General features: G+C 38.5%; 1 protein-coding gene across 2 annotated transcripts in view; it reads right to left on the bottom strand.

Annotated features, from left to right (window-relative positions):
- Nucleotides 1-12,114, bottom strand: part of vn (membrane-bound neuregulin protein vein) — a 271,457-nt gene that overhangs the window by 59,644 nt on the left and 199,699 nt on the right. For both annotated transcript variants that reach the window (XM_046620013.1, XM_046620004.2), the window contains exon 4: nucleotides 7,272-7,380. In XM_046620013.1, coding sequence (XP_046475969.1) covers nucleotides 7,272-7,380 — 109 coding nt within the window. The remainder of the gene's footprint in view (nucleotides 1-7,271; nucleotides 7,381-12,114) is intronic.

Genomic DNA, 12,114 nt, shown 5'->3' with positions numbered 1-12,114 from the left:
CGTCGAATAAGAGAGCCAGGGAGGGTAAAGTCGAGGGTGGCAAAAGTGAACAAATGAGTCGAGGATGAGAAAAGATTTACGGTTTTCTCACCGGTGAGAGGGTCCGGAAGAAAGTTTACATTTGAACGCACTTTTTGGCCGATACCACAACAATGGGTAAAATGGGGAAAAAAGAAAAGAATAAGAACCAGAGGGAGAATGAGAGGAGATAGAATATTTTTGCCGGAATGATGATGATAACAGTGAATAAATAAAAAAAAGATGCTGTTCTTTCAGACTTCTGGAGAAGTTGTACAACATTTGCTTCTCTTGCGCGGAACTGGTACGAGGTTTTACTTTGATTTATGATAAGAATTATAATACAGATTCTACCAGGCAGGTTGTAATTGTTGTTTGAAAAAGTTAAAAAAAACTTGGATCCACGAGTGAAATTTTTTATAATTTCTAACATTAGCGAAGGGTTGGGTTTATTCATTAAGTGGTTTTAGTCGATTCGTTATTGAGAATTTTCAATTACTCTAGGACAATAATAAAAATAAGAAAAAAAAATTTCATCAGCGTGCTTCGTCCTTAGAAAATATTTGATAACGGATTACTCGATAATGTTTTCTAACCATAATTAGTTAGTAGTAGATTACCAATAAATCATAGTTAGTTGCAGATTGCCGGAATCGGTATCCTTTGCATTAATTTTCCACGTCGGATAAAAACAGTTGATAGTTATACAGACAAAAAAATCCCGTTTGTAGAGTTTAACGTCAGAATATGTGTGAACGGGATCAAAACAGTTTTGTAATTAACCTCGTTCGTTAAAAATGATTTGTACTATTATAAATTACACGCATTTCTTCGATGAAAATAATACTGCAGATATAGAAATTTTTTGTTCTATAAATCAGACATAATTTATGCAAGCAAGCACACCGAAGGTTTCTGAAAATAACCGTAGCGTGAAATTATTCTGTCACTATCTACAACGATTTCAAAAGATTTTCACGATCGTACAGAAAGTTTTTTCGGTACCTAATCTATGAGACTATTTATCACACTTCGTACTCTGCAATTCCCAAAAGTTTCATCACCTTGTAACGCTAAATTTGTGAAACGAGAAACTAAAGTTACAGTATCTGCAACTCTTAACCGTTGTGCATAAATGACAACGATACGCATCCGTCATTCCGTTTATAATTCTACGACGAGATAATGGAAATGAGGAGCCCGTCAAAAAAGTTTTCACAGAAAATGGCCGTTTGCTTGCGAGGTGGGGAAGTGCCAGAGCCTTTTTCGGGTGACCTTATTTTCCGATAAAGCCAATAAACCCTCGTCATCGGTCAGCATCGCCCGGTTGGACAGTGTGACCAGGACGGTCTCCCCTTGTCAGCCTCTCACAGGCGATGTTTCTCTCTTGGGAACTTTTATTTTCATCCCCCGAAGAATCTGCAGGGGGAATCCCTTCACGGTATCGCCCGCTAAATTTGTGTAACGATTCTTCTTATTCGGCAATCGGTTACCGAATCCTTAAAATTTTCCAGCGATTCCTACCCCAAGTCTTGTGGAATTTTTCTATTTCCTTGATAATATGAATCTATTAATACCGAGATTGATATTTGAACGGTTTCACCGAGTCGATAAATTTTGCTTTCACACTGCCACTCGTCGCGCTGAAATTTAGAGAAACCAGAACGCCTTTGTTTTAAAAAATGTTTTACAACGTTTGTCGGAAAGTAGAAACATAAATTAATCGTTAGCAAAAAAGATACAAGTCATTGGAATCGAATTTGATGGAGGGGCATCAACTTTTAACGCAAGCTCGTACAACTGGTAAAATTTGTACATGACTTTTTTTTATAGAAACTCTACGATTGTTTAGATTTTGGAATAATTACCATCTGACTTTTGCCATGTCAAGTTTTAATTGCGAGCCTTCGATTGTAAGAGATATCCAAAAATTTGAGAAACTGATAATTTTTTAAATTTCTTTACCGTTCATTGCTTGTTTTGAAGATCGCAATCACGAAATCGAATCCTTTGTTGAAATCGATTTCATTAAAATGACAAAAGCCAGACACGATTTCGAGTGAGTTTATTTCGGATAAAATTAGCATCGAAACCGCGATGTATTACAATTGAATACGATTCGCGTGCTTCGCTCACACTGAGAAAAATTACACTTATTAAAACTGCTGGAAAATTATTTGTGTTTATCAATTCAACCAAATTTTAACAACAATTTATGGTGCGTCAACAACAAATTATCGGAATAGTCAGAAAAAGTGCATAAACGAGTGACCGCAATTAAAAAGAATAATAAGAAAGTCCAGATTATGTGGTCATGGTGTGAAATGAATAAAAATAAGAACTCTAGAGTAACTAAAACAAGAAAATTTATCTCCGTATAATAAACGGCGCTATGAGAGTTTCAATTTCAAACGCTTGCGATGTAAATAATCTATTCAATGCCTAAGCTCCATACATCATGAATCACGACGGTTCATAAGCCGAGCAAGAGAGATTGTCTGGAAAATCGTAAGTGGAAACAAGGGTGAAAATAAGTAGAAGATGATTAGCCTCGCTGCGGGGGAAAAAAAAAAAAAAAAAACGGCGCGGATGGACGGGATCTGCGTAAGGCAGGAAGGAGCAGAAATCGTGGGCGATCAGTTAACGGCTCGACAGCCGGAGGCTCCCCGGAGCATAAATCAAGCCCGACGGAAGCTCTCGAAGGTAGGTTTTGGTCCGAGGCTGGTATTGTGATTGGCCGAAGGCCCGTGACTCGTCAGTTAGATTGGCCGATGCGTATCGGTCCTAAGGGAGAATCGGATAGGCTGGCTAATCACGCGTACAGGTTTCGCTACGCTGGGCAAATGGACATTTCCTGTAAACTTTTTTCAATCGCCTATATGAAGAGCCTTTATTACAGAGCGGGGAGGAAATTATTTGGTGGCGAAACTTGAAGTGAAGAAATCGAACTTTGGAGAAACGACAAAGTACGGAATGGTCGAAAATCCGACGGCTTAGAGTTTCGAAATGCAAGATTCCGAAAGTTCAACTTAGGATGGAACAAAGTTCCGATAGAGAATGCGGTATTCCGAAAAATAGAGTTTCGATAGAGTGAATATACTCACACAGCCTAATTTACTTAACGAGCTGGTGTAAAGAATCGGAAAAACCGTAAATCTAGAGTGAATTTTTAGTGCCGGTTACCGCTCAGTCCTTAACTATTTTCGTTTTTTACCACAATCGAAAAATATGGTTCTAGGTAGAAAATCAAAATAAGTTTTCTAGCTGTTACCGGAAAGTCTAGTATCCGTTACTATTCTTTCTCGTTACGATCACTGTTACTAGATTTTCTTGTAAGTGTTGCGAAAATTTAATACTTAAGCAACGATAAATTGATGTTAAAGCTTTGCTTAGCTAAAAAAGTACAGTAAGCCGAACAAACTGATTTTGCGTTGCAATTACCAAAAAAGGATCGACAATAGCGCAAAATGATTACGCGTACCTCGTTTTTTGTAATTCTAACAATGTTCAAATAGTTTTTTTAACGATACCTGTTTTACTGAATTTTTCTAGTTACTATGACAAATAAAATTTTTCTCAGTGCAAAATTTCGATCGTAAAAATATCGAAAATCTAAAACAAAGTAAGATCAAACTTGTGAAATTTCACCAAGCTAGAAATTCACAGAACTGAAAATCTTCGATTATTCGGAATTTCAGTGTTTCTGATTTTTTAACTCTCTCATTTTCGCATTTTCGGAACTTTGAGCGTCAGGTTTCGGACTATTTGAAACTTTGTAGTTTTGTCAAAGTTTGATTTCCGCCACCAAAAAATTCGAAAACTGGCGCATCTGGAACTTTTCAAATTCGGAATTTCAACCACGCCCCGCGCGGTGCAATCGGCCAATTCATCAGGGCTACGCAATCTTCTAATTCTCGGTCAAATATCTGGGGATTCGTATGGCAAACTGGGTAGGATATCCCGGAGGAAGAGGGGGAACCTATATACCAAGAGCGTGGTACGCGAGGGAAATTTTACCCGAAATCGAGAGACAAGCCTTTTTGCTTGTGTGTTTCACAAAAGAGAAATCCTCCCGGCAGTGCTCTCGGTTCGCAAATATGTCAGCCCTTTTCCAGATCTTCAAGTCTCGTCAGCCTCAGCTTACGGTAAATTGAAGGGGCGTTGCTACGTTACTGTATACGAGCATACCTTTTGCGCTACGGTTTTGCGGTATAACAAATATTTTTTATTTACTCACAATTTTTTTTTTATTTTCTCTAAGAATGCGAACGTACGAAGGTATAATGGAATTATTTCTCAAACGCACGTTTCAAATTCAAAACAGGGAGACGGGGGTGCAGGTGGAGAAAGAAATTGAAAACAAAAGCCGGAGTTAAATTCGATCCAAAGTCCCCAATAAACAGCGGTTCGAGCTTTCGTGGATACAGGACCGTTGATGTGATCGCGAAGGACCTTCTATTTCGTGCAGAAAGCGAGAGTACGAAATCGTTTTTATTAGTGAAAACTGAGCAATCTAAAACCGTAATTGAATAGAGTTCCATTTTTCTGCATTTGATACGGTCATGATTGCAGAACCAAAAGTAGCGAATCTAGATAGTTAAGATTTAGTGACCTTATTTTACATTGATCATGGATCGATTCGGAAATTGGTCAATTGAACGTTGCTCATCGAAAAACAAGCGGCTTTACGCTGGCCGAGAGCAAGTCCTTGAACTTCCCGTTTTCACACTGCAGGTTTCAAGTTCGTAGAATAAAATAAAGTATCAATATCCAATTCGAATTTCGAATTACAAATTCAGATTCGTGATTAAGGATTTAAAATCCCTTAGGTACAATATTACATGAAAATATTAAGACTTTTTATTTTGAACCACTATAACGAGTCCACCACTACAAATTTTAGAAGTCTGACCGTGGATTCGTTGTCAGTGATCAAAAAAATCTTCGCCTACTAATTTTTACCAAAATCAGAATATTTTTAGATTTTTTCCCCACCATATTGGATTCGATATTTTGGATTTCGCAAACCTGACCTCTGATTCGTGATCAGCCACCCAACGAACCTTCGAGTAACAATTTTCATGAATATTCAATTGTTTATAGTTTTTTTTTTCAGCATATTGGATACGCCAAATTTAGACTTTGCACATCAGAATTTAGATTCGCGATCAGCGAACCAGAAAACCATTCGAATTCATTCGTCCATTCTCAAGATATCATCATTATTATTCAATTTCTTGAATGTTGGTATTTAAATAATTCAAAAGTTGCTGAACGAATCAAAGCCAAAATCCAATCAGTTCTGAGTTTGGAAAAACCGCAATGATTAAGACTAAAATCATTGAAATCCGGTAATTCGTTCTACAGATATAGTCGGACAAAAAAATTAATCACATACGTACGAACCGATTGAAGGTGATTCTCTAAACTTCAAAAATCAACTTTTCATTTTCGGGGTAATTACAACAACTTCCTTTTTTCTCTGAAAACAGCGGAACGAGAAGTTAGCAAAAACGTGGCCAGAATTGTATAAATTCTGCAGAAGTTCGGTGGTCGCAGTAATTTTGTATTCGGAGATCGTGAGAGTTTGAAGAGTTTTTCCAACAAAAACAATCGGTAAGTGACTTTTCGGAATCAAGAACAAACACGGCTATGCTAAAATTTTCGATTTCGAATAAGAAATTTGAACTGGTTAATATAAATACCTGTGTCAGAATCGTAGTATAAAAGGTGTAATTGTTTTGAAATTGCTTAAACAGGTGTCGACTTTAAAGAACGGGGATTTCGAACGAAAGTCAACCGACGGCGACAATTAAGCCCGCGGTTTAAAGCGTCGACAAAATGCTTTTTACATCACCCGTTGAGGAGAACAAGAGTAGGAGTTCGAGAGTGAGGGGTTAAAGGAAAGCGCGGGGCGCAATATGCGACAGGAATGCTGAATCGGTGGGCATAAACCTTATACGAACCATGGCTTTGTTTTCTTTGCGGGTAAAAATCTTTTCTGTAAATAAATCAAGCGAGATCTCTGGGAAATTGGGGAAAACGTTCACCGTCTAAGCCAAGGACGGTTGAGCTTTCGCTGGATGCCAGAGGGTCTCAAGAATAAACCGTGCCGGTATAACCAAAGTCGGTATCCTTTCTCTGTTCTTTTCCTCCCTCGGGAGGATTCTTTATTGCGTATTTTGTTTGCGCAAAGTTGCGACGCTGCGGTATCTAGTCTGTAGGCAAAACTGCACCGAGACAAAGCTCTGGCGAATCGACAAAGCTGAAAGTTCAATTTTTATCCTCACGTGTTGTCTAAGGCTGTAAGACGTTTGAAATTTCTTTTAAGACGATGGGATTTTTGGAAACTTGGACAAATTGGAAAATTTCCTTCGCAGATTATTGTAGATGCGACACTTTTCAACATTTATATACTGTGAATTGTTCATCAGTTATGCGCCTGCAATTTTGGACTCGAATAAGGCTCTTCCAGAAATGTTTATTCCTTCATCATCCGAGCCGATGGTCATAAATCTACCCGATTTTATTCTACGTTGATCGATCATGTTCACGAAACTGGTTCCTATAAATTCACTCGAATAGATTTTCTTATCATAATAGCGGCATATAACTTGTAGAAAAAAGTATTTTTGTGAAATCGACAATTTTGAAACGACTTTAGACAAAGCATCGACGTCACAGCTTTCGTTTGCAAATCCAGTATTTTCCGTTTTCGTACTTTTTAAGAGATCTTCATCGTCTACGAATACAATCATTTGACTGATACTCAACGTACGATTATTTCGTAATACGTATGATGGAAAATATAAGTTTCTCATTGACCAGCCTCCTTCAATCAACACATCCATGTTTTTCTCCAATAAAGCAGAGAGCGCAGTTTGCGCCCACATATGACATTGCGTTTAAAAATACCGCTCTCGGTGGCAAAAACCTTTCAAAATTTTCGGTATCGAGTGAAATTGCGACGGTTCTGCTGAACGAGCATGACAGTTACGTTTCTACATTTTGTCATCCGCAAAGAAGTCTCAGTCGAGTTGAAGAAAATTTGGTTTTACGTGAATTTTTCTCCGCAGCGGAGCGAACGAGATTCTTCGCCTTTTCTTCGGCCGGAAATCGTTCAACGTTTCATACTCTCCCCTGTCCCTAAATCGACTCATTCTTGACGAGCTTGCTAGCTGGGAATTCTTTATTTTTGGGTAAAAAAACAGAAAGTGGAAAGTGGATGAAAGAAACAAAGGCTCATAGCTCACCTGCAGGCTGGTTCACCGACGGTCTCAAAGAACAAGCAGGTTCCACCGTTCATGCAGAAGTCCTCCGAAATTGGGCAAGGAGCTTCCTGTCGAGGCCACGCTGCCGTCGCTGAAACAGAAATCAATCACAGTTGGATACTTGTAAATATCATCCGCAGTATCGGTCGATTTATATTCGTCTTCCGTGATTCGTTGTGGTTTGCTAAGGGAGTAGAAAGAATAAATAATACAAATCAAGACGGAAGAACAGTCGCACAGACAGGTAGAGAGAGAGAGAGAGAGAGAAGTATAAAATGTAGAATGGAGTTTAATGCACAGACTGTATAGCTGAGAGAATGCCGGGTTTATTTAAGAACCGGATTAATTCAGAAGTTTCAATTGAGCATGAATTGGATTTCGAAGTATTTAAACTTTCAGGTGTATCTCGAATTGATAAACTTCAGCATTCGCTTTCGAGAATCGTATAATTGTATGGGAATTAGTTGGGCGTGGAGGCGACGGGTTAACACTTCTTGAAATCTGCCCCCCGTGCTTTTCAACATGAAATTCTATCAAACAATTTCAAACGACGTGCGGAAATTCGTGGATTATTTATGATCATTTGTCGTTATTTATTACACTTATGAAATAGACAGAAATTTGCTTCGATCAGATCCTTTACGATGTAACGTCACGAATCGTTGAGCGACGCAGTTCGGTTAAGGCTTAAAAGAATACGCGTCTGCGCTGAGAGAAATTTTTAGTTCCGGTTACCGCTCAGTCCTCAACTATTTTCATTTTATACCATAATAGAAAAATATAGTTCTAGATAGAAAATGAAAATTAGTTTTGTCGCTGTTACCAGAAAGTCTAGTATCCGTTACTATTCTTTCTCGTTAAGATCACTGTTACTATATTTTCTTGTAACTGTTGCGAAAATTTAATGTAAATAAACAATATTCAAACAGTTTTTTTAACGATACCAGTTTTACTGAATTTTTCCAGTTACTGTGACAAATGAAATTTTTCTCACTGTGGGTAATTTGTTCGAGTCTTGCGAAATCTAGGATAATCCTTGGGAAATGTCCGTTTCGAGTTACCGGATCAAAGGTCAAAAGCGACCGTCTCAATTTCCATAGAGAATATAACGAGTAAATTTCAATTTCCACCAACCGGACAAGGATTACGTCCCACCTTCGGGTATGCAAATGTATCGCGAGGGAAAATTTATGAATACCTCATTTCAACGGGCGCAGCGCGTTCTCATTTCGGGGGATCAAGATTATCGGGAAGAGCTAAAGTGGGAACGGCCAAACAATGAAAATACCGGGTATCGCAACTCAGGGCGTGTAAACTGTAATCGAAAAGCGGCATGATATATGTATGTGTATATCGTATATATCTATACACTGTTTAATATATGGATGTCGTACAATAATACATTATCTATCCCAAATAAGCAGCGGGCATAATACGCCAAACATCCTATATCCCATACTCGTGTGGATTTTTCACAGGTGATCAACTTTCTTAAAAATTTGAATCGGAGCGCTAAATATTCTTACCACCTATTTTATATCCATATTTTGTATATTTAGAAAACTTTTCAATGCGTTTCTTTGCGATTTTTTTGCTATTTCTGATAGTATACTAATAGATTTTCAACACCCGAGAGTAATTGCTGCTATATAATGTGGATTATTATTGTTGGAAACTCTGAATCCAATTAGTGACCCCGAAAAGTCCTGCATAGAATTTTTTGATCGTATTCGATCAAATTTGAAATTTTCCTCCACTATATTAGATCCACCATCTTGAATTTTTGAAATCTGATTTCAGATTTATAATTTGCGACTCCAGGTACCATGGAATATCATCTTGTTATAAAAGTTGACTCAGCACAATAATGTGTGAGTCAAAGGGTTAATTTAGAAAATATGAAGAACTTGACAGCTTTTGTTTCATCATTTTTACAAAAAATTGTTAAGCAACGATTTTCTTTTTCTTCAGAGGCGTTGGTTCATGTTTACGTGGCCTTACTTACTTGTTCGTATGCACATAAACCTTAAAATTCATTCGGTTAATTCAATGAAGCAGCATTTAAATAATAAGAGAAAAGAAGCAAAAGGTTAACGAAGTAGCTTTGTACATGTCAAAGAGCTGAGAAGTGTAAAATAAATCTAAAAATCGGCTTACGTTTCTCATTGTCGCCTAACATAATATATTCCGTATTAAGAGCACGTAAGATATTTCTCAGCAGTTGACAATGTCGGAAATTAATTGCGTGAAAAATTCGATCCTATCTCCCGACGGTGAGGCGAAAATTCTCTTGGATCCGGATTTGCGTGAAAAGTGTGTAAAAACCGTGGTCATATATAATATAATAAATTCATCCCGCAGCTTGGGCGAAAAATACAAAGATAATAATCGGCGCGTTTGGCGTGCTTGATGCACGGCTAAGAGGAAAAAATCTTTTTACGAGTAAAAACACTCGCAGCTTACGGTGTAGGTATCTGAAGGAGTTTAGCGCTACAGCAGCGCCGCGGTAGGTAGTCAGGCAGGTTGGTGTACTTAAATTATTCATAATTAAAAGCGTGGCATGGAAGCCACAACATAATTAACCGAGATATAATTACTCTAATGCCACAGCCACGCCTACACAGCTTATTTAATCTCGGTTACTTAAACAGTCCCTATATGCGCCGGCTTATTCTCCTCGTTAAGGGCGTGTAAATGTGCTTTCCAACTCAAGGACACGTCGTACGCAAAACCGCGGGCAAACATGTCCTCCAGGAAAAGCTCCCACCCCATCATTCCCAATTTTCTCCCGGCAGTTCGATATTTGATTTCCCATCAATGTTTTACGCAGGAGGTTAAATTTATTACCCCAGAATTGTGAAATTTTATCGAGTTGAAACTGCGAGTGAGAAGAATGATTCGTAAAAGGAGGACTTTGATTAGGGAAATGGCACGGCGTGCAACGGAGAAGCGTGTTGATGAAGCGCGCGGGCTGTTATTACAGGGGGGGGGGGGGGGGGGGGAGGAAACAGATCATTACTTTGGCCGTAAAAAAATTATTCTCCAACCCTATAATTAGCTGTATAAAACGATAAGCAATTCGTTGGATGAAAAATTCATCCGAGTCACGCGAAGGTAACTTCGGATCAAAGTCACCACTTGTTTCAACCCGCTTCACCCCTTCGGTGAAGGGTGAGCATAATAAATGTATACACGTACGATTTTCGGATGCGGTAAGCTTCCTCTATCCGAGAAGTCGACCCGTGGGGGATGAATATCTCGTTTGAAGATGTCCGGCATGTACAGTCGGCTCAAAAATGTGTCGAAGCAACAAAAAGATGCCTAAACAAGGATTTAAAAAGTGGAATTGAACCGTCAAGGTGAATAAAATAAAAAAAAGTTCCCATTGCTGTACGGAGAAATGTTTGAACTTTGATTTTCAGTTTCAAACATTTTTTTATTAACAACTTTAGAGGAATTATATTGTCTTGTTTTTTTACAGACAGATTTGTTCTCGCTCTCGTCCGGAGGTGAAAAAAAAGTCCATTATCCACTATCGTTATAATTTGCGAACGAGAAACTTGTGATTCAGTGACAAAGGAGTCGATTTATAACTTTCAATATTTGCAGTATGGTTATTTAGAACGAAAACTTATACCTCGGTGCGTGACGTCATAAGACAAGAAGATTTCATTTTTTCGATAAGATTCCGTCATGGATTCACTTTGGCACTCGGTTAGTTCGTGCATGGTCAGTAAACGAATACAACCATATTTGTTCAGAATGTAAAAACTGGGAGTCAGTGGTAAAAAAAAGGATATCAAAGAATTCAGTCAACGAAGTTAAAATGGCCATAAGAAAAAATATGTCACATCAGTGTAAAGAGTATTTCCCGATATCTCTTACTTCGTTAAATTACCTGCATTACTTTCGAAAATATAGCCACTAGAAAATTTGAAATCTTAAGGAATTCAGGCAAATTTAAAATTGCGATATTCTAAAAGTGTTCAAATTCAAGTACAACGATTGAAATACGTTATTATTATCAATGGCGAACTTAATCACGAAGAAAACGAGCTACTGTCGGTAAAAATCAAACAAAAACTGTACATTTTTCGTTAAAAATTAATAGAACGATGGTATTTCTCCGAAGTTATTTACGTAAAGACGTTATCGCGTTTTGAAATTCAGAGTTATCGAACACATTTCCATACCAAGGGATCATTCTTAGTTACATGCAACTCGATTATCTCAAATCAGACTCTCCAAGCCTTTATTCCAACACCGTTTCCGACCAGACTGTACGTCCCATGGACCCTTAATATCATTGTGCGGTACTCACAGCTCTCCGAAACAGAAACACAATCGACTGTGTACGTATTTCCTGGTTCCATCGGTTCCGACGAGGGCGACCGACGGATTCAATAAGGGCAGTTCAGACGGAGATATTGCTGACTTAAACTAATAGTGTCTGGCCAGACTTCGCCGCTTGGAATCCGAAATTCAGAACCCTGGTATTACATGTACACCGAGTCTCACTTCGAATGTAATTTTCTCGTTCACGGTTGGCCGGCGATAATAAATGACCACATAGTGGAATTGTGAAACAAGGGACTCGATATTTTCGCCCATTAGTGGGTAAAGAAAAAAAAAAAAAAAAGTGATCGTCAATCGGCTGTCCTATTGGACGACCTCCACTTGCAAGCTTCTCCGCTAATTACTGGGTCAGGCTCCGCGTCGATTGTCCCACGTCACGTCAGCCGTGACGAGACGATCTTTCTTCCGATCTCGCGTGTTCCTCACCCTCGCAATAACGTCGGTCTAACTTTCGCCGTTTTTCCCATGC

This window comes from Neodiprion pinetum, chromosome 1 (assembly GCF_021155775.2).
Source record: "Neodiprion pinetum isolate iyNeoPine1 chromosome 1, iyNeoPine1.2, whole genome shotgun sequence".
NCBI lineage: Eukaryota > Metazoa > Arthropoda > Insecta > Hymenoptera > Diprionidae > Neodiprion > Neodiprion pinetum.
The sequence above is the reverse complement of the archived record's forward strand: the minus strand, read 5'-3'. Positions and strand labels throughout refer to the sequence as shown.